The sequence below is a fragment of the Numenius arquata genome, chromosome 5 (assembly GCF_964106895.1).
Source record: "Numenius arquata chromosome 5, bNumArq3.hap1.1, whole genome shotgun sequence".
NCBI lineage: Eukaryota > Metazoa > Chordata > Aves > Charadriiformes > Scolopacidae > Numenius > Numenius arquata.
Window position 1 is genome coordinate 42,333,558 of NC_133580.1, and position 23,595 is coordinate 42,357,152.

At 39.4% G+C, this 23,595-nt stretch overlaps 1 protein-coding gene across 1 annotated transcript; it reads left to right on the forward strand.

Moving 5' to 3' along the window:
- The first annotated feature begins 890 nt into the window (after positions 1–890).
- On the forward strand, positions 891–8,390 carry NPY5R (neuropeptide Y receptor Y5). Its single transcript, XM_074148223.1, has 2 exons — positions 891–911; positions 7,050–8,390. The coding sequence occupies exon 2, from the start codon at positions 7,059–7,061 to the stop codon at positions 8,388–8,390; it is 1,332 nt and encodes a 443-aa protein (XP_074004324.1). The 5' UTR covers positions 891–911; positions 7,050–7,058.
- The last annotated feature ends 15,205 nt before the right edge of the window (positions 8,391–23,595 follow it).

A 23,595-nucleotide genomic window follows, 5' to 3' on the forward strand; every position in this document is an offset into this window, starting at 1 on the left:
GGTGGGAAGATGGTCGAAAATGCTAAGAACAGCTGCTCAGCCCAAAAAAGCATTAATTTGTTCTCTTTTGTGACTAACGGGAGAGCTGTCTTAAAAGGATGAGATGGATTGGCACGTCACTTCCAGCTGGCAGCTCCCTGTGCTCCACTTGCACATGCAGTGATTCACCAGCAGTGGGTGGTGAATAATGCAGAAGCGGGCAGAAGGAGATGGGATGCAATTTTCCTCACCATCCTGAGCTCATCCGTTGAAGGTTAAGGTTGATTGTTCCTTGATCACTTACCCTAAAATGAATATTTTTTAACCTAAATTAAATACGGAACCTAACGGAAGTTTCAAAGTTATTTTACAGTATGGCTGATCCAGCTGTTTTGTCTTTGTGTGGCATAGTCTTTCACAGGCTAATTATACTGACAGCTTTTCTGCAGTGCTGTGTTAATATCAACTGTCAAAGGAGTGCCTTGGCAAATGGAAAAGTCATTACATTTTCGTGTCAGATTCTGCCACTTGTGCTCCCAGAGACCTGCACGTCACTCAGTTCTCCAGTAGCCCTGTAATTGGACTATGATCAATGACTAGAAGACAGTAGCTGGTGAGAACAGCAGAATTTGTCTTTTCATGCTTTGTGCTATGACATACCCAACAATTTTTACACTTTAAAATATTGCTCACTTAAAAAAAATGCCCTGCCTTCCCACTGATGGCCCAGATAAAATTAAAACCACCCTTCAGATATTTGCCTCTGTAAGAACAGAGTTACTCAACTCAAAAAGGAAAACTGTTTGGGGAAAATCCATCACCTCCCACCTGTTCTAAAATAATGGTAAAAATTAAAGGGTGTTCAAGCGCTGTGGATAAATGACACCAAAGCTCCGCTCCAGCCGAAGAGAGGGGAACTAGAGAGTGCTCAGGTCAGTGCCCTGAGACCGCATGGCTCCGCTGTCACCTCCTCATGTCCCGCGGCACGTCGAGCATTTCACCTTTGCAAAATGCCAGTGTCCTGGATCCCGGGTGGGAAACAGAGAGCATCCCTTAAATCCTGCCGAGCGCGGCGTTTGTTTACAGCCTCGCTATATTTCCATGGAAACTCTAATTGTCATACCGTGCCAGGCTGAAATAACAGCCGCCAGGTACCGCACCGAGCAGCCTCCCGAAATGCGCCCGCGCGGCGGCTCCAGCCCTGACCCCGCCAGCGGCGGTGCGACCAGCGACAACGGCGGCCGCCGGCGGCGGCATCCCGCCCTGGGGCCCGGCCCTCGGCCGCAGGCGAGCACCGGCACCGCCGCAGCAGCACTCGCCTAAGATGCGCCGCCCGACAGCCCGGGGGATGCGCTCTTCCCCCGGCTCCCGCGGAGCCGCGCTCGCCCCTCTGCGGCCCGGGCCGGAGCTATGAGTGCCCTCCTCGCTCCGCATCCGCGCTGCGCACCGCGGCCCTTTACGCCTACCACCACTGCCGCCGCCAAAGCCCCGGAGACGCGCGCAGGTAACGCTCCGCGGGGCGCGGAGTCGGCGCGAAGGGAGCCCCGCGGCCGCGGCGGGGCTCAGCTCCCTCCCTCCCCCGTGCAGGGCGGCTGCGCAAGTTTGCGCGGGGCAGCGCCCTGCCAGCAAATGCGCGGAAATCGTGGGGCTTCTCTTCAGCCGCGGGGGAGTTTTGGCTGCCGCGTCCCGTCCCGTCCCGTCCCGTCCCCGCCCCGTCCCGTCCCGTCCCCGCCCGCAGCCCGAGCCGCGGCGGCTGCAGAGAGCCCCGGGCTCCCGGGGAAGGACCGGTGCGGGATTTCAGGGGCAGGGCGGAGCGAGGTGCACGATTCAAAGTGATTCCTTAGCGAGCCATAGAAGGGTAAAAGTAACAGCCGTTCCCGTTTTGGTTTGGTTTGGGGTGGTTTTTTGCCTTTGCAAGCCAGGAGCTGCTGTGCTTCCTGGCGTAAAATGTAGTCATGCATTTCAAGTTTTCTGTTCTGGCCAACAAATGCCCCATTACATTGCATAACATTTCCTCGGAGCCGGAGAAATAATCTCATTAGTTGTCTGTTGCGTATTTTGGGAAGTTGTACTCTTGTTTTCCAGTATAATGTTGTAATTCTTCTTTTAGTTAGGCAGATAAAGAGGCATACCATTAGCCTGCACGAAAATCGTTTTTTCTGGACTTCTGAAGTAATCTCAATCTTTTGAATTCTCCCAGGTTCTGAGACTAGTCTTTGCTGTTGCATGTAATGAACATTTGAAGTGGCAGCATTTCATCTTTAGCTTGCGTTGTGAATGCTTCTCTTCCGTGGTTTCAATTTTTCGCTCAGACGTTATCTCAGTCTTTAATGATAGGAGGGTATCATTTCTCAAGTAGTAACAACATAGCTTAGTGCTTTCCTTAAGTTTAGGTGGTCAAGCAGTTACAGCCTGTCATATTAACTATTTGCAACTGTGTAGAAGTTTAAAGACTTTCTCTATTTTCTCTACAGTCCTGATACCATAGAGGAGGATGGTTGCCTGCCTAATTTTTTGTGTTCTTGAACATTTCCCTTTAAATGTGTAGAGAAAGAGAGATATCTAGCCTATTCACTCTCCTAAATCATGATTTATGGATTTTGTGTTTTAAACAATAGCTTTATGTGAGATAATGAGATGAATTTTAAGATTCTAAACATATTAAACTAGCATATTTTCAGTACCTCTAACTCAACTAAACCTGAATAATGGTTTAAGTTCTCCCTGGCACTCTCAGGCCTTAGAGCAACTGCAACTGAAAACTCATTTGAAATATGATTCTGGTGAAAATAAGAGTCACATCAGACAGTCACACTGAGGTGTGCCACAGATGAATGTGATTTAAGGAGGTCTTACTTGAAATCTTTCAACATCATGGTACATCAGCAGTTATAAAATACATTTTCCTCTAAAAGTTAACCACAAATACTCCTTGTATTTAATGTTAGCTGCATTAATTTGATTCTTATAGTAAATATTCAAATCCACCCTGGATTCTGCCACAAAACTGCAGTCCCTCCTGCCTTGTGCAGCCTAGCCTCCTGTCTCAAGCATCCCATTGAAACTAAAGGAGACTGAAGCAAACCCACTTAAAGCTCACAGTGTGTGAGCTCATGCAGGCGTAGCTGAGCCCGGTCTCGAGGAGTGTATGCAGACCAGGAATACAGAAAGGGGACCAAATTTGCTTGACTGATTGATGTAGGAGATGAAAGAGACTCAACTTTTGGAGCTGACAGCTAGAAAATCTCCATCAGGTACCTTCATATTCATTAAATTTGATCTTGAAAACAGGCACAAGAGTACCCTGGAACTATGGTGCATTCAGTTTAGAAATACACTTCAAGTATGAAGAGAAGGTTTTCAAAAAAGGCTATATTATTTAATTCTATTTCCCACAGTGGGTTTTCAGGAATCTTCATTTCCCTGAAGCATGCTCAGCTCTCACCCAAGGCAGAAGGCAGCCATAGCACAGGTGATGGAGCTTGGAGAGCCCACACTGGACTTCAGAGCACTCCTGCTAAGCTTCTTCAATATTTATGTGTCTCAACAAAATATGTTTACTTCAGCAAAACCAGCATATTCACTTTTTGTTTTTAAAGAATTCTATTAAAAACACGATTAACAATTCTGCTAACGCCATACTGCAAGAGCTTTACATGCAGGTGTAGAAATCCACAGAACCTGGCAACAATCTTTCAATTAAATTTTTAAGAAAAACTCAGTAAATATTCATTTAATAAACATGTTCCAGTATAACAACACATACATTTTTTTTTCCTTGGCCCTAGTCTTAGCATTACTTGTATGGAATATAAATTTCTAGAAGAGAAAATAATTATGGTGCATCTGACTTGAGAGTCTCTTCCTTTTCACTTTTAGTCACCCAAAGCTGAAAGTGGCAGTAGGAACTAAAAGCGACACCACCAGATTTTTTCCAATTCTCTTCATAGAACACATTGATTAAAACTAAGTAAAATTGAATGAAAACATACAGATTTCTCTTCGGACCATAGTACACAATTGAAATGGAATGGACTAACTAGATAGAGAGTCTTTTCTACCGGTAGGGATGCCTGCTTTTTCTCCACACACTGATGAACCTATGGCCTATGATCAACCTTTTCAACAATAGCCAATATCACCAAAAAAGTCTAGGAAGGAAGCTGCAGTTCTGGTACATAGATAAAACTTTCACACGTTCATAGCTGCTATTACAACTTAAGCATCAGTGTGCGTTGTTACTACTCAATATGACCTTCAGATATGACTGTGTAACTATTACTGACAGTACCTGTAGATACTCTAAAAGCAATCCTAATCTCCAGGTTTTTGAAAAAGAAAGAACTCTGCAGTTTTTTTCTCCTCTACAGATTAGTCCTTCAACCTAGTATCAGTTAAAATAGAAAACTACACAGAATAATCCCTCTTAGCGCAGAGATACTTATGTAGGCACACATAATAAATGAAAAGCTCATTCCTTGAGAGTCATCACCGCTTTGAGAGCATTGTAAGAGCTTTTGAGGTTTATGGAATCTCAAGTTGGTACTGGATTTCCTTCCCTCTTTCTTATTAATCTTCCTATTCTCAGTCAATGACTGGTTGGTTAGTAACAAAGATTTGGACAGATCTTGCTCTCGAGTAAAGTTTCATTTCCCTTTCTCAAATAACTCCTGATTGGTTTCAAACCTGCTGTCCGGCAGTGAGATGCTCAGCTAGTAACGCAGTCTTAACCTGTGCAAAATATAAACTGGTAAAGGAAGGTGTCCAAGAGAAAATTGTCCAGAATTACACTAATGGCTTTTTGATTATGAACTCCTCAGTTGTATGCAAGGGGTTTTCCTACACACTTCTCAGCTAAGATGAGTGCGGTAGTGCAAAGATAATAGAATGTTAACCCTGAAAATATTAGGCAGATAACATTTCATATTGAAACACAATGTACAGCTGAAATGGCTTTCATGAATCAAAAGAGAGCCTGCAGATTACAGACGCGTGCAAACAATGAAATCTGCGAAAGCATCAGTCATAACAAAACCCATCATCCCTCCATGCTGAACAAAGGAAAAAAATGGTACAGGTATGACATAACGGGGACATCACTCCATAAGTCTGAGGTAGGGGCATGTATTTTATCCAGGGCAGAGCCCTGCTGTGGTTTTCTCAGACAAAAATTACGTTGAGTCACATTTAAAGAACAGAAAGAAATTTCAGCTGATTTTGGAAACCACTGTGGTCTGCAGATCATACTGTTTTCAGATGATTACCAGCAACTCAAAGAAATTAACTCAGAAAAATTAAATAAAAAACTATTTACTTCCTAAGCTAATAGTTGTATCAAGAGAAGCCTACCAAAATAAAAACTTCTGATAATATCAATATAGAAATAGAGAGATTGGATTACTTACAGAATCTCGAGTCTGCTCCTTTAAAGTTGGTCTAGAGACAAGGGTAGTTTCAGATAATGTTGTTTGTCTATTATATGGTTTTCTACCATTTCACTAGACACTGGGAAAAATTAAACAGAAATAATTTGCATTAATGCCACCCTGCTTGTACGCACACAATTATAATATTTAGATTATTTAAATTAGTGTATCTAATTCTTACTTCTATTTGAGCTATTAAAAACTATTTAACTCAATACTGCGAGAAGTTGGCAAGGCCTAGTTCTTTTCACCTGTTCCTAACACATTATTTTCAAGACACAAAAACTCACAACTTTTTAACCTTTTTTTTAAATAAGTATTCCTAATCTTACACGAGGAACTTTCCCATCACAACACACCGTGAATATTCTGAGGGTGTTTTATGGTTTGAGCTTCCCTTTGGCACCTGACAGTGGGAACGTACATGTTGTGATGTGGAGGAAGGAGCACATCTGCACGTGTAGAGGAAACCAAATAATATTATAGCACTTTGAAGAAGCCATCATGATACAGCTCACTGAGGACAGCTACATTCTGGAAGAGCCCTGCCTTTTCCAGTTGACAGGTTTAGCCTCCTGCTCAATTTATGCATGTTTTGGGTTTATTTAGATCCTTTTGTTTTGTCTTGCCTAAGATTTCTAAACATTAAGCAATTTTGTGCAGGACGTTGGCACTCTGGGGAATTTTGACTTTGAAACTTTAGTATGTGCATGTGTTTAAGGTAAACTGGAGTTTAAACTGAATTCTCTTGTCTTTCTGTTTCTTCTGAAATGAACACTAATACATGAAGATTCTGTAGGCAGAATAACTTTGTACTGAGCTAGGTTTTAATGTCAGATTTGTGCTGAATAATTAGCAGCCCCTGAATTTTCAAATGGCTGTGTGGGGTTCGCTTCCAGTTAATATTGCCCTCTCTGTATTACATCCAATTACTCTGGATGTTTTGTAGGCAGTTTTCCTTTCTGCTTGAGCTACAGCTAAAATATGTTCAACACAATAGAAGATGGTTTGTATCTGCACCATGTTAGGAATTCCATATTGGATCACTGACAGTGGATCTCCTTATAAACTGATCCTTTTTGAAAGCTCTGACCTATTTTGTGTCAGTTTTCTACTAGCAAGGTAAGAAATACTACTGCAGTTGTTAGTGTATGTCAAAACATCATATATTTTCAGGTGCTCTCATTAGAATTTGCTGTAATGTAATGATTAGGCACATGCCCAGATGGTGATTGTAATTTCCTTACTCGTATCAATGAGCTGTTATTCACATGAGTAATCTCACCGGCTCTAAATGGATTGCTTTTGTAGCTAACTGCTCCCTCATGGAAAGGATGACAATATGGTCTGTAGCAAACCATAGTTAAAAGCCACCTTCATAATTCAGAACCTTGAATTGTCATTGTCCCATGTGAGCAGCCAGGTAAGAGGCCTATGGGTACTGAGCGCCACATGATAAAACCCACTAAACTAATTCGTGTTGACCTGAAGTTATACAGGATCTGCCTCACGGTAGAATAACACCACTATTAATTTATTTACATTAGGGTGATACAAGGTAAATTTATTTTCCTTTGCATTCTGATTAACACCAGTATCATCCTTACTTCAGGGGCTAATTAATTCCTTTCTCGTTCTAAGCAGGACGGCAAAATGGATTTAGGATTCAAAGACCTTAACAACAGGACACCTACCAAGAACACCTCGGCTACTACAAAGAATTTTTCTGCCTGGGAAGATTATAAGAGTAGTGTTGACGACATACAGTACTTTCTTATTGGGCTGTACACACTGATAAGCCTGGCTGGCTTTATGGGAAATCTGCTTATACTAACGGCTCTACTAAAGCGTAAGCAGAAGACGATAATAAACATTCTTATCGGCAACTTGGCCTTTTCCGACATCTTAGTTGTGCTGTTTTGTTCACCCTTCACACTGACATCTGTCCTGCTTGACCAATGGATGTTTGGCACTATCATGTGCCACGTAATGCCCTTCCTCCAGTGCGCATCAGTTCTAGTTTCAACTTTGATGTTAATATCTATTGCTGCAGTCAGGTACCGTATGATCAAACATCCCCTTTCTAGGAATTTAACAGCAAAACAAGGCTATTTCTTAATAGTGACCATTTGGGCCCTTGGCTTTGCCATTTGCTCCCCTCTGCCGGTTTTCCACAGAATTGTGGACCTCAGCAAAACTCTGAATTTAGAGGCACTGGAGAACAGGCTCCTGTGTATTGAGTCATGGCCTTCCGATTCCTACAGAATTGCCTTTACAATAGCCTTATTGTTCATGCAGTATATATTGCCGCTGGCATGTTTAACCGCTAGCCACACCAGCGTCTGCAGGAGCATAGGTTCCAGATTGTCACACAAGGAAGACAAGTTTGAAGAGAAGGAGATGATAAACCTAACGCTTCACCCCTCTAAGAGTACCGGCACACAGGTGCAGCCCTCCGGCCGTTCCAGATGGAGCTGCACCTTTGGCAAAAAGCACCACAGAAGATACAGTAAAAAGACTTCAAGTGTGGTGCCAGCTATTTCAAGGCATCATCAGGGTATTCATTCCAGAGGCCTCCCAGAAACCTCTGGCACAGAAAAAAGCCAGCTCTCTTCCTCCAGTAAATTCATCCCTGGGATACCTATCTGTTTTGAGATGAAACCAGAAGAAAATACAGAGATCCAGGACATGATTACGATATCCCGATCCATCATCAGAATTAAGACAAGATCTAGGAGAGTTTTTTGCAGATTGACAGTGCTAATCCTAGTTTTTGGTTTCAGTTGGATGCCTCTTCACCTTTTCCACATTGTGACGGATTTTAATGCCACTCTCATTTCTAACAGACATTTTAAATTAGTATATTGCATATGCCATTTACTAGGTATGATGTCCTGCTGCTTGAATCCCATCCTCTATGGGTTCCTTAACAACAGCATAAAAGCTGATTTAATGTCCCTTATTCCATGCTGCCAAATACCATGATTTTATGTGCCCCAAGACAAAATAAAACAAACAAGTTTCGCTTTCAAGTCTACTGATGTGTATAGCTGTAAAAGCTAAATTAGTTTAGTTTAGATAGTCTGACTTGGTTGTGATTAGTAGCATTTCGTGCAAATGGATAGTTCTATGGCTGCATGTATTTCTTGCATTGGGCAAAAATATATACATATACTATAATATTCTTCTGTCTGTTACACATAGGAAATCGTGCCCAGTATACAAAACCAGAATGCCATTTTCATTACCTGAAATATTGGCAATCTGTACTTTGGAATTAAACAAAATATGTAATGAGTAATAAATATAAGACTACTTAGACATATCAGTATTAACTATCATAAAACTATAATAAAATACATACCGTTTACTAAATAACTATTGTTGAGACTATTTCAGTGCCAACTTTGACTGTTTTCTGAGATAATTAAACATCTATTTCTGTATGTGATTAGAAAATTTTTTTCCTTAGCTCTTTGACTTATACTTTGCAATATATTTGGAAGATACCTTGCTGCTGCTTCCCAGATTGCTTTATTCCCTGGAATGTGTTTGTGGGTAGTTGTTCTTTTCTAGATTGCTTCCATCTCACTGTGTTTATCCAGTACAACCTATCTCTGATTTCCTTAGCCAATTTTTACTCTGTCTTGTCATTTTATGCAATTTTCAGCCAGGCCTGGACTTATCTATAGTTATGTCTTTGTTCTTACAGTGATGACTCCCCTGAACCTACAACATGCTTCTGATCAGAGTAAGCCTTCATTACCTAAGTGAGAGTGGAAAGAAAAAGAAAATGGAAAGACAGCAGGATTTTTTCATTTCCTTTACCAAAAAGCAAAAGCTTAGTGCACTTCATTATAGGTGACCCACTTGCTTTGGAGAGTTGCAACAGCTTTCAAATAAACATGTGCTTTTGTGCGTGTACATAGAGGCATGCGCATCCACAGGAACACACACACACACAAACACACTTTCCACATCTCCCTACCCTCCTTTTCTTCTTTTTAACCAGACCAGTGCTTTTTCTTCCAATTTCAAATCACATGCATCTTCCCTAAGGAAGTCATACTATATTTCATAGCACAAATGCAAAAGATGTGTATATATATATATATATATATATATATATATATATATATGTTCTTTTTTCCCCCTGGATTACTCTAACTTAATAACCCCCCTCCGCTTCCAGGATTCAGTAAATGTACAAAGCCTCTGTCCTGAGTTTTAAGCTGTAAAACCTCTCCCCAGGTCTAGCTGGTGATTATTTCCTTTTCTCCACTAAGATTTCTAATCCAATAGGCTTTTTTACATAGCCTTTCCAGGCTGAGAAATAAAGTCATTATTTTTATAAATGGGGAGATGGGAAGGGTCATTGTGCATTTTTTGCCTTGAGGTACTTCCCTTCCAGTTAGCCTTTAAAAGTGAAAGCAGTTCTTTTATTTTGAGGAATTGTCAAATTATTTTTATCACAATGTTACAATTCTGAGACCTTTTCTCCCCAGGCCATCATCTGCTAAGGAGTTTATTACATACTAGTTGGTAATATCTCTGCTTCTATTATTAAGGTGTTTCCCTGAAGTCTAGTTCCCAGTAACCCATTGTTCTTTGTTTTTGCTGGTAATATTCTTTAATAGTTTCTTCCTGGACACTGACTATTGCATTTTGCAGATTATTATCTCCTAAAAACCTAAAGTATGTCATTTTATAGAGTACAAATGGTACAGAATAAAGAATATTGGAACAATAGATTTTAAAATAGCTTTTAGAAAGTTGTAAATAATTTAGTTTGAAAATATTTATGTCTAATCTTGGTAGATAAGCTTCGGAAAAAATTAACTAAATCCACAGCAAGAAGACAATGATACAGCTCTACAGAAGTTACAGCAGCAGTTTATGCCCGATTTATGCCTACATATTTTCATGTCACTGAAATATATCATTTAACTTTATTCATACCATGTGATGTAACCGAATAGCATAAGAGCACAAGAAAGCAGTCCCATTGTTTCACCTTGAAATATTCCTTCCAGCTTTTTTTTTCAGTTAGTGTTATCTTCCTTGCTACTTGCTATTTATTTTCTATTCCTTCCTTTATATACTTTCAGAATTTCAACTGTTTTTAATGGTTAGGATTTTTATTTAAATATAAAAATAACTATTTATTCACTAATTACTCTTTTCAGATCAAATTTTTCTCACTTTCACCATAGATGACACACAAAATCATGCTAGGACTTGAATAAGGCCTTCCTCTAGTTTCTGAGGAACATGAAGATTAGTCCGTACACTGGTGATTCTATATGAGCCCTATGCATTATCCTGGATGAAATCAATAGCTGTGCTCTCTAGTCTTTACACTGATCAAAGCACAACAAATTGTAGTGCGGCAATAGAGAATTAAATCAAGACAGCTACTGAACTTCTTTAGTCCTGTGCCACCTAAATCTGTCATCTTCTCTTTTTCAAGATGATCAATGGTGAGAGAATGTGTATTTTCCTTTTATTTATCAAGCAATCATCATCATTATAATTTGACATCTCCAAAATGTCACTGTCTTTCCTCTGAAATGTTAAATCAAAATAAAATAACTTTTCCACCTTCTACCTTCCTTCAGCAGCCAGTATAACTTGGTCCCAGTATCAGCAAGGAATACATAAGCAGCAGACAGAAGCAGTAGCAACTGAAATCAGACAGAAGCCAATTCCCAAAAGAGTAACTTCTATGAGTGGGAGAGAAAACAACCGAACCATCTATTTAACGTTTTCTCAGTCTGGAACATTAAAAAAAAAAAAAATTCAAAACACAGTGATTCCCCCACCCCTTGCTTGTTGAGTAGGCCTCATCTAGTTTGAGATGCGGTAGGTGCTCCTATGGGCTTTATGGACAACAGTGACTAGCAGTGTGATTTTGTCTACATTATGCATGTCAATATGTCTCGGGAAGATGTATCTCACCGCAATATTCAATGACATTATATCATTCTTATATCTATATACAGATATAAGTACAGGTACAGATATAGATATGTACACTTCCTAGGGAAAAAAAGCACATTAAAATGGATTTTCAAATAGCACATTTAATCAAGTCCTTAAGTCAACTAAACTACTATGGGTCAATTCCTTCTACAACTAAAAATCTAAATAATGACAAAGGTAGAAGTTTTGTTTTGATAGCAACTAAATGCAATCAGGAAATGCCAGTTGCAGAGCCATCTATCCACTGGAGTTAGAAGAATGAAGGATTGCAATGGTACAGTGATTCCTCTCTAAAAAAGCGATTGGAAAAAAACTCTCAGACAGCTGGTTTTTGTGTGTGATGAATGTTAAAACTCTTATGCCTGGATTCATAAAAGGAAAATAAATGGATTTTTTCAGTTCCACAAAATAATATCACTGACAAAGTTGACTTTTTGTAAATGTCAAAGAGTAAATATTGTTAATAGCTGGCCTTTGTCCCTCCCCTTTCAGTGGAGAAGAAACAGATGCCCATTAAGAAGTACTGGCGTGGCCAGGTCACTCTTGAGCCAGCGGGGCTGAGGATGCCAGGGGCTCAATATTGGCTAACACTGGAGTATATTTATTTAGGTTGTGGGGAAGAGGTTGGAACCTCTGTGGTTCTCCATAGTGCCATGGCAACAGTGGCCGAGACAGATGTGCATGGCTCCTGTAGGTCTAGAGTTGCCGTAATCACAGCAGGCAGTGCAGAGTCCCTGCCTGTGGTGGTGCAGCCAGGGGCACCGAGTCCCAGGCAGATGCCTGGTGGCTGGTGGGGGACAGCCAGCCCTGGGCAGGGCTGTGGGCACAGGAGAGCAGGCAGCAGGGACACGGCAGGAGAGGTAAAATGCATTGCCGCTGTATTTGCTGGTGGTTGCAGCCTTTCCAGGCACGTAGGCCTGTTCTTGGAGCCTAGAAGCTCTCATTACAAAACATTTCCTTCTCAGCAGTGTGAACACCTGAGGAAAGGGAAAAAAACCACCATCCACTGATCTGAAGATGTATGAGAACCAAGAAGAGGAGCACAGTCAGGAAGAAAAGTGTCTGCTCCCAACGATGCTGGATAGGCACCAGCTTTCCTTTGGAGAAGTGGACAGGTGCCATACCAAGGACAGGTGGCATGGAAAACTTCCCCATCTGAAGATCATTAACAGATTAAAAAAACCCTTCTGTGATCCATAGGGATCTGTCAACTGAGATTGCACTTTTGAAAAATTAATCAATCGTTTTCTCGCAGCAGTCCGTCTGTGCAGCGTACAAGATAAACAGTATAAAATGTCAGTCTCCTGAGATGTTCTTCAAAATACTGTTGGGTCCAGGAATTTAGACTTTGATTTTGATGAAAGCCAAATGATGCCTATACTATTTACAATAAGAAGTCCTAGCCAGAAAATATATTGGTACATTCTGAAAGTCCAGAATTTTTAAGCCTGAGAACTGTCTTAGGGCAGTGATAGGACTCTGGTCCTAGACAAGTCTCTTCCTTTTCCCCCAACATGACTGAAATAATGGTATAAAATCATGTGCCTCATACAGGACCTTTATAAAGACCATAAGGTAAATTTTGAACACTTTTTGACCATGATACATGGTTTATAATCTCTGAGGTCAGGTTTCTTGTTCTTCTATTTCATGTCTTTTCATACACTGTTGAATCCAACCCCTCTTTTTTTCCTAAGGCTTGTTACCTTCAGCATGTAATGAAGACTCCTGAAGTTGCTTGGGTTTGATCCAACAGTATGTATTTTTATTTGAGGTATATTTAATTGGTTGAAAGTTGCCTTTCCCCTGAAGGTAGGTAGAGCTGCTGTTATTGTTCATATTCAGTTGAAATGACTTCTGTCAGGAAGAGAAACAAAAGACAGAAAGAGAAATAAAAGCATACTCATGCTAAAACTAGCTAGCCACATTGGGCCACTGACAAAGGAACCCATTAGAGCCAGATCCTTCCCAAGTATCTGCCAGGGACAGAGGGCTTGGGACAGTACCACTGAACTTTGCTAATCCCATGTGCGACCAGGAAGCCTACTGCAAATTTCTGAATCTTGGGAAGTAAGAGCTAATCAACAAGTATGGATACATGTGCCCCTCTTAAAATGTTTCTTAAAGTAAAAGCATTTTCTTTCCAACCATTTGATAATGACATTTTTGCCTGTGATCGCTCATAATGCATCATTCTGTGCCATTAAGTTAATCTGTGTCATCATACTGTGGTGTGATGCTATCCACATGCCAGTGAGTCTTACCACTGCACCTTTTTTTCAGTCTCTGCAAGCTCAGAGATAACAGTAACATCTGCTCTACTCCAAAGATTACCATGATCTCCTGGCCTCCTTATTAAACTTTGTCTCATTAAATATAGCTTTTTTAAAAAAAGCATAATACAGCATGTCTTTGATAAATATAGTCTTACTGATTCTGACACACACTTTGTCAAAAACCTGATTTTCCCAGAAAGAATATCATTACAGACAGGAAGAAGTGGTCACAGTATATTTCAAAAAGCTGAGCTGTACATTAAGAGTACAAGCAGCATCATTGTTATAAATACAGTATAACTATACAGGTCATATTTTTATTAATCTTGTTTGCTTATGAAAAGAAAATATTGCAAAATATTTGAAAGTGATTAAATTACTTCATTAGATACTAATATTAGGAAATAATGTCACAATCCAAATTCAGTTCTGTTGGAAAAATATGAATGCTTTGTTTTGCCCTTGTAGTCACATTAAGATGATCCTTTTAATAATAAGGCTTAAAGATACTCCTCTGGGAAATTATCAGAATAGTGATTTGACATTCAAGACTAAAGTACGTTGGCCCTGCTCTGACATCCAGTTAAACAAATGTTTGCTTTGTCTTAGCAGGAGAAGGCTCATGTCTGTACCACTTGAATGCCACATTAATTGGACAATTTTGAGCAGGAAACATTTATTACTGTCCCTGTGAACAAAATAACGTACGAAAGGATTTTAAAGGCACTTCTGGTGCAAAATTTCTCCAGAGGAGTAACTTGGTGGCAAGCAAACGGTTGCTAATCTCTTCAGACTCAGTAGGAAGCACAAAGACAAAAAACCCATTTAATGACAGACCACAAGAACATTAATTATAATTTTAACTCTAAATCTGCATTTATTATTTTTTGGGGAGCGGGGCGGGGGAGGGGAGTGGAGAGAAAAACAGCTAAGCAAGGAGATAAAAAAACCCATCCTTACTACAAGTACCTCTTTGGACCTTACATACAGATTTACTTATGTTGAGCAAGATGATAATCTTACTATGTTTTGACTCCTAGTAATTCCCTTGGCTTTACGAGGCTCTCCACCAAATTAGGGTTCATTTAGTATTCATAATGATTTTGGCCTCTTGGCCTAAGGATTAAGGAGCTGTGCAAGAGGTCAGAATACAATTTAAATCTTTGCTTTCTGATGGTTTTGTTTTTTTGTGGTGTTAGCACAACTGGGGAAAGTGCAAGCTGTTTACTGCAGGAAAATTAAACTCATTTTTATGTAACTACTGGGACCCAATACAGGCAAAACAATTACATATTTTTTTTAAGACTCCATCTTTCCAACACACAACTTATAAAGGTAATTGTCTGAAGACTCGATGGTGCATTTCTCAATTAATATCCTAGAGTATGAGAGCACATTTCAGATAGCATAACCTCATCCTCACTGCAAATCATGATGGGCAAAGCTCAGCAGAACCAAATTGCAGTATGCTCTACTAGAGATTGCATCTTAAGGTCTTTCGGGGACTGAAGCTCATTCAGGGAACAGTTGATCTCTTACTGGTTTTGTGGGAGCCCATTCTTCAGAAAAGCTGCTCCAAGGCCACTTATGTCAGACAGATGACAGTTACTTCCCAGGAGCTCTCTCAGGGGCACATAACACAAATCTCCCCCTTGCACATCATCACACCTGCAGTCAGCAGGGGCCCTCAAGTGCTATTCCTTTCCCAGGAGAGGAGATGGCTGAAAAAAACAGTGAATGAGACTGCAAACTCTATGGTACTTGTTTTCCCTCTTGATCTGAAACAGTCTAAAATTAGAGATTTTCCAGAAAGTTGTGGAAGACACCTGTGTGAGACTTTTGGGAGAGGGAATGAGGAATCTTTTCCCAGAGATGAAGTGGAATGAAGAAATATCAGCACAGGACTAGCTGATTAATTCAATACATGCAGGATCCTACAGCCTTACTAATAGCATGGCAAAAAAAAAAAAAGTAGATAGTTGGATATGCAGTTTTGTTTATTTTCTTCTATTAAGATAAATTTATTTTAACCCATTGAAGGTGGACTCTGGCATCTGCTCTGACCCAAGCAACTTCATATTGTAATACAGCTCCAACACCAAACTACCCTTTGCTATTAAGGTATTCCCTCTGTTTTTATTGATTCATTACATGGCACTGATAAAAGATTTTGTTGAATTACTACCATGAAAATGATTAAAGAGAGTAGCACTGGAAAAAAAAGGATCACATCTGTCAAAATGAGAAGTTGAATAGACCAAGCTATCCCTAAAAACCTACGGGAACACTGCAGCATATTTCATTGACACTTGTTCAAATACCTGAAAAGTAAAGGTTTCTTTTCCACAGTTTGGCAGTTGTTTTTGTTGAAATAGAACTCCCAACCTGTCCCTTTAATTGTGAACATCTATAAAAGACATGACTGTATTAAGAATTTTATGATCAACAACCAAAAGCTAGAGAAAGTTTTAATAATGGTTTATTTTCTTTGCTTATATTACTGACTGCATGCACTGTAATAAACTGGTTTATACTTTCCATGCATGCATTTCATGGGATAATGCTTACAGTAGACTGTAAGGAGAACCAAACCTGTAATTTACAACGATAAACAAGAACTAAAAAGCAGAGTTAATTTAATCATTGCTAGAAACACACGTGACCTTGCTTTCTCTTGTTTAAAGCAGAAATGAAGACAGTATCTGTTACACTAGTTGTGTGACAGCATTCATATAAAGATTTTACCACATTTATTTTTACGAAATAAGAGGTACAGCCTGGCTGATTCTGTGCTTCTATCATGATAAAAATTTATCCTTCATGATACATAAGGTTATTTTAAGGACAGTAAAAAATTATAAACAATACACAAAAAAAAAATGCTGTTTCCTATCTGAAACATGAATTTCTATTCCCCTAATGGTGATTAAATCATATTAAGCACCTCAAAATGGAGGGACTTCATAAGTCTCTGGAATTTCCAGCCTAGCACAGTAGTGTTAATCTGCACAGTGGTGGTGGTGCTGTTTACAAAGTTGATTTCTATAATATCATTTCAATCCTGTTTAACAACAGCCTTATAAAGGGGAAAAAAAAAATCAAGCTGAGTTGCAACAGCATCCTTGGTTTTCATTTTTTTCTAAAAAACATTTAAGCAAAATAAGACTTACTTATTTAAGTCTTACATTTATGGTATCTACGGCACACTGGTGAACATAATCTGATTTGAACAGTTCTTGCATGAATTTTTCTGTAGCTACCCCTTTGGGTCTTCAAGCTCCCAAGTTCCGTAATATCAGAAGACTGCGGGAGCCCTCTCCTGGTGAACGCAATTTTTCTCCCTCCAGCTGCTTTCTGAACAGAAATTATGATACAGACCCTCCTGCTGTAAAAGAGGATAGTGTTTAGAGCTTTTAATGTTATTTCCCCAATGAATGGACTCTTAAGGGTTTTATTTTTTTTAATTTATTAATACTTTTTTCAATTTAAGAAAGCCCGGAAACAGAGGCTCTATTTTCCAAATACCACCTTACAAAGTGAAGCAGAAAGTCAAGGATAATACTTCTCAAAAAAATGGTATTTGCCAATAAATACAAGCCTCAAAATACTCTCACAACAGTGCAAATTTTACATGGTTAAAAGCGACATCCTTCTGGAAGTATTGCAATGTTTTAAATAAAGCCATTTTAAAGATTTGTTCGTTTAGTGATAGGTATTGAGAAGGTTGTATGCAGACAGGTTTTGACCAGGAGAGGAATGAATGACCAAGTGCAGTCTGAAAGTCCCATTGCCATCTAAAGGGTGCCCTGGGATTCTCTAAGAAGGGCAGCAAAGAGGAAGACTCTTGGAAGGAGCATGGTTTTTTCCCCTGTGACCGACAAGAGACAGCATGTGTTGGGTGCACAGCTTATTCTTTCATGCTAACAAAACTGGGCCTTTTTCTACACATTCCCCTTCTCTCCTCGTGCATGTGAGAGGCAGACTGCCCACATTATTCAGAAAGGGGGGGAAAGAGAGTATATTAAACACAATTTATTTTCCTGTCATCCACCTTTCCCCATCTGTAGTTACTCTTATCAAATTTTGCACTTTGCTTAATACCTATTTGTGTAATATAAATTCGGTTTATTCTCCTGCTCTTCTCTCCCTTTCCCTGCAATCAGCACTTAATTTAGGTTGAAACACTGAACTGAATAATCCAGTCTCTTTCACTTGCATTTGTTGTCCTGCCTATCTTCATATTTAAGCAAGCTTAATTTACTTTATTAACTTTAAGGACACTGCATCTCTCTATTCCATCACTTTTGAGGCCCTGAAAACATTAAGTTCAATTTCCTATCAGACTATGTCAATGAACTACCAAAGACACTTGAGTCCAGCTTAATATTGAGACATCTCAGTTCAGAGGCAAAGGAAGTTTAAATAATATCAACACAATAAGAATACACACATGCCTAAAGCCAAGTTCCTAGTTTGAGAGCTTCAGGATATAGATAGGCAACCAACACCCTTCAATTTCAGTGGGAATGAAGTATTATGGTAGTGATCATACCCAGTACATGTTGGGGAAGAGAGGACCCCTCACAGCACGATTTCCCAAGTGTTTTTCTCTGGGAAGCAATGCTGGCTTAGGCAGCCTAAAATGAACTCACTGTTCATTTGCATCAAATTCATCTCAGCTGAGAGGTGAGCTTTATCCAAGTTAAAAGCACCACCACTTTTAAGATGGTTCTTTTCAACCCAGAGAGGTTTATGAGTCTGTTTTTCTGTGCAGCAGCTTAAATTGTATTGGCTTATCTGAAGGGTCTACATGGAGATGGCAGAGACTGGCTGTGTAGCAACTGCCAGGGGAAGAAGTGTTCAGAAAACAAGGAGTTTAGTATATTTACTTCGCTCTTAATGTTGACCCATGGCTGATTAAGGTGTGGTATGTAGTCACTTTGGCGAGTCAGAAAAGCTATATACAACTGAAACTATTACACAGTGGATAACTTTTATGACATGCAATTTGCAACCAGTTGGAAAAACAAGTGTTTCACAATGTAAATTTTTCTGCCTGAAAAGGGAAGGTCTAATTTGCAGCTAGAATGCAACTGGTTTCCTCAGCAAGGAGGAAAACATGAGCAGAGAATTAACATGTTGAAGAACCTTTCATGAGTTCAGAGACAAGCATCCCCAGTTCAACTTGAACTAGCACTGCTATCTCTTAAAGAGCTCAAAAAAGCTGAAATACGATAAGGCCTTCTTGTTATAAAGAAAATGCTTTTATAAAAATATGTGGCTTAGATCCCATCTCAGATGACCTAATACAAGATCTTACCTCCTCTGCTTCTTTTATAGCAGCAAAGTACATCAACAACACATTTCTAGCTTCAGTCATACTGGCTAGAATCCAGTATACCAATGAGACATGGGGGCCAACTGGGAGAAGTAATATTTGGAGGCAGAGTAGCACTAGCAAAGTTGATCCCTAGGCTGCTATGGCTGAAATGTGCTTTAAAGATTCAAAGTGACTGCTAGGAAAACACTTCCATATGAAACAGGCTACAAGACTGCATTTGTTGTTTCATTCCTCACTGTCTTTATTTTTACCCTAGTCATTTGCTTAAACGAAGTAAACAAATATATTTTTGTCACTGAAGTCAGATAGTACTAAAGGTAAATTTGAATGATAACAGCAAGTAAAGTCTCATTGCTTGTCTGGAAATGACTAATTATAGTGGAATGATATGCAAAGCAAACAACTTCAGAGCATTTATACTCTAAGATGAGTTTGGAAACTGGGACGTATATCCTGAAAAGGTAAAAGATTAGTCTGAGGACTTGTATCACTAGGTGAGAGAATTCAAGGAGGATTTGCTGGTAGCCATTGGCCAGCATTGCTGCACCAAAAAAGTAACAGGCAGACCACTGACAATACAGAATAATTGATTAATCACAGGCGCCCTAATGATCCTAAATTAACACACCTAAATTAGGGCAAGTTTTCAGAAGTGGTGGATACTCTTCAGACACCAGTGTAATCAGGGGCAAAGCAAAACACAGAAAAGTCTACAAAGGAGAACATGTTTCTTGCTCACCTCTATTCAGGAGCTGTGAAGAAACCTGCTGGATCTCATCCTGAGGAGGGTTTTGCTGGCTGCCACTTGCATTTTGGAGTTATGCTTCCAATTTCGGCTCATACACTTCAGAGGCAGGTAAAGCAGGGTGCACATCTTAGCTTCCACTTTTTACCTTAAGGACCTGAAGAAAAGAAATATAGCTGTACAAGTTTTCTCCCTGTTTCTCTATGTTGCTGTACTACATCTAAGCTGAAACACCTAGTAGCCCTTCCCAGGTCTCTGCACACCTTGTTGTCACATCCCCGTTCCAGACTGGAGCAAGACCCAGGCACTCAAGGTGATTAACAGGAGAACCAAACACAAGGTATGATGTCTCAAATACCTGCTGTGCCATTTCTAAGTACAGCCAAGAAAACTAGTTCCAATCGAGTTTATTTTCTCTAGTAAAAAACTTATTCTTTGCGTAGATCAGTGGAAGTACCAGCTTACCTAGACAGCAGGTTTAAAAAAAAATATCTGACTCAGTTCCTCTAATTCAGTGCAGTAATGACTGCTGAGGTGTGCCATTTTAGAAGGGACTATGCAAGATGATTATTTGTAATTGGTTAAAATGTGGCAAATAAAATAATGTAAGTCTCATGCAGTCTTTTAAATGAATGGTATGCTTTCATCTCCAATTGCATGTATCATTCTGATCGTCTGATAGAGCAGAGCAGATGACCAAAGAATCAGATGATCTCCACCTGATAAATACACTCCTAGCAAAAAGATAAGTTGGTGAACTTCATAAAAAGACAGCTTTAATGAAAAGGTAATAAAACCCCCTATTAATCCTTCTAAATGATACCTGCAGAAAAGGGCTCTCAGATGAACTGAAACCGCAGATTGTAAAAGGACATTATTAACACAATGCATAATTAATCTGTAAATTTGTCATCAAAGGTATTGCAAAGGTCAAAGTCTTGGCAAACTGTATTAATTGATGACAACATAACAAGCACTTTTACAGAAATACCTTTTTACACCTAGTAAGTGATAAAAGAACTTAATCATGAGGCCACAGACTCATCTGTAAACTAGTTTTTAAAAAAAAAGATGTATGAACAAAATATTCTGACTGCCATTTGCAGGGCTCTGAGCCACACCAGTCCCTGGTGTGATCCATCTAGAAAAGCCTACAAAATTCCATCGCAAAAGTTGAAGTTTTAAGTCAACACATGTTAAAAAAAACCCCAAACCCACCATCTCTAATTCTTTCTGATATAATGCTTACAGAAAGCTGACAACAAATGATAAAAAACCCACCTGTAATGATGACAATGAATGATTTCCACATAAGTTTATCAGTTCAGTTTCTCTGAAGGAGTTTACCTAAGGTAACAATTATGCAGATACTGCCATAAACAAACAGCTATGCTGCTCATGATACCTGCTTAAGAAGACCTGCTAGTTTATCCAGAGATTCAAAATTTAACACACCAGAATGAAAATAATTCTAGTTCTACAGTAAAACAGGGCAAAAAGGTATATCATTTCTTTGTCTTGTAGAAACCAATATAGCTGGATGCCAGCACAACTACTGGCTAAAAGAAATTTTGTATAAGATTCTCATATTTACCATCAACATAGTTCTGAAATAGAGTGAGGTAATGTCCTGCTAATAAAAAACATTTGAAGTTTAATGTCCAGTAATTCTATTCTAGTAACAATTAAAGACTGTAATTCAGCCTTTCAAATATGGATATCTGTATAGTTTTGAAGAAGTTCTAGATGTCTCATTACCAGTAAAAATCTTAATTAGCTTAAAGCTACATGACAGCGGAGAAGAAAAAAAACCTTATCAAAGATCCAGCTAAAAACATATTTGTGAAACTTCACACAACAGCAATCAAGTGTGTATGAGAAAATACAACCCAATTTTCCTACAAAAATTTTTTCATTACAGAAGAACAACAGCACAAAGAAAACAGTTTCGCAACGAGCGCGCCTCACACAACAGATAACATTTTTCTTCATATCAAGACTTTCATTTCTTAGTTGACAGACACTTCAGACCGCTTCTTCCTATTGCAGGAACCCGGTGAGAAGCATCAAGTCATTTCAGAGCACGCTTCAGCTTGTCTTCCCATTCCCCTCACTGAAATGTATCCACTGGGTTAGCAACACATCTGTGTAACTGAGTTGCTCAAGAGAGCATCAAGGACCAAGCTGAGGCAAGTCATAGTGGGCATGGAAATGCCTTTTACTTTAAAAAGTTATTGTGACCATTGTTCCTTGGTGATGCAAGGAAGCCGTTAAGCTCTCCTGCCTCCTTGCACTCATCAGCATGCTGCAACACTAACTTTGGCCCAGTTGCCCAGCCTGCCCTCACCTTCTTTCACCTGCATAAGCATCCAGGTTGCATGTGGCAATACTGCCTCCCTCTCATGTTCCTAGTCTCACTAGCACCCATTTTAAAAATCCACTTTTTTTTTTTTTTTTTTTGCAGTTGTTGGCTTTCCCTGTGCCAACCCTGAAAAGAATTTTTGCCAAATTCTAAAGTCGCTTAAAATCTGATAGCTATTAGTTCATAAAAATTGCAACCCTGAAGGTAATATTCTGCTCATAGCATTCATTAAAGCTTCTCTTTTAAAGTGCCTGCTCTTGCCATGTTCTTAAGTAGCACTTCTTAAATTCTTCTGTTGCAGCAGTGGATAGCATTAACTGTTGATAAATGGGCTATTATTTGAAGTGTCAGATGAACTGAAAGAACAATTTTCTAGTGAAAGCAGCATATGCCCACCAAGTATATATAATGCCTCCTTTTCAAGACATTAGGCTTTTATAAAGTAAACCAATTCCTCTTGATAGAAATTGTCACATTTAGGAATAGAATTGCTCTGGAAAGTCTGAAGAGGAAAACATCGTGATCTGTCAAGGATGGTAAAATCTAAGCCTTCCCAAATATCCCTAATTTTGCGCTATAAAATTTAAGTAGAAGGCAAAAGATGCAAAACTAATAAATTACTAGGCAATTATAAAACCTGCATGACAGTGTATGAAACATTATGGAAAATACTCTCTAAGAAGATAATTTTATGTTTTCTGTCTATTTGGAATAAAACACCTGTGATGCCTTTGTGCTGTTTTTACTACCAGCAGGAACTCTTGAAATCACGCTGACAAGTTGTCTCAACAGGATTTTATTTAACAGACAAAATAAAATCTGACGAATTTCTCCCTCCATCCCCCCAAAAATAGTGCAACCTCTTCTCCTTCAAGTCAGGCATCAATTAGCCTGAGGTTTTTAAAGAGTACTCTTCCATCACAAAAAGCAAAAAAAGCTTGTCTGTGTCCATCCCCTCCTGACAGCCTGCCTGCAGAGAGACATGTCACCACCCTGTTTCCTAAAAAAGTCCTCCCAACCATACTCTAGAAGATATTTCCCTCAGGGTATACAAACTTCTTTCTGTAATGTATATAAAATCGCTACGGCTGTGGGAGCAAAACACAAATAGACAGCCTCTCCGCACACTTTCTGTGTCCTGTTGTGACTCTTCGAAAGCCAGGATCCGCCACAAAGTCACAAAGTCCACAAGTCTGTGTACATGTGTACAACAAACAGTAATAATCCATGCACTCAACCATGTGTCTCTTGTATTGATTAATTATGGGATAAGCACAATGACCATGATTATTTATATTTAGTAAGTGCTAAGTTAGGAGTAGCTGACTGAAGATGAAAATAAGATTGGGTGGAAGGCCTGACAAATAAAATTAGTTGTACGAAATCTGCAGTTAATTAATAGTTCTCCACTATTGTCCAGAATTTCCTGGTAGCAGTGAAATAAATTCAGACACCTCCTCTCTGCACTTTCTTTTCACTTAAGG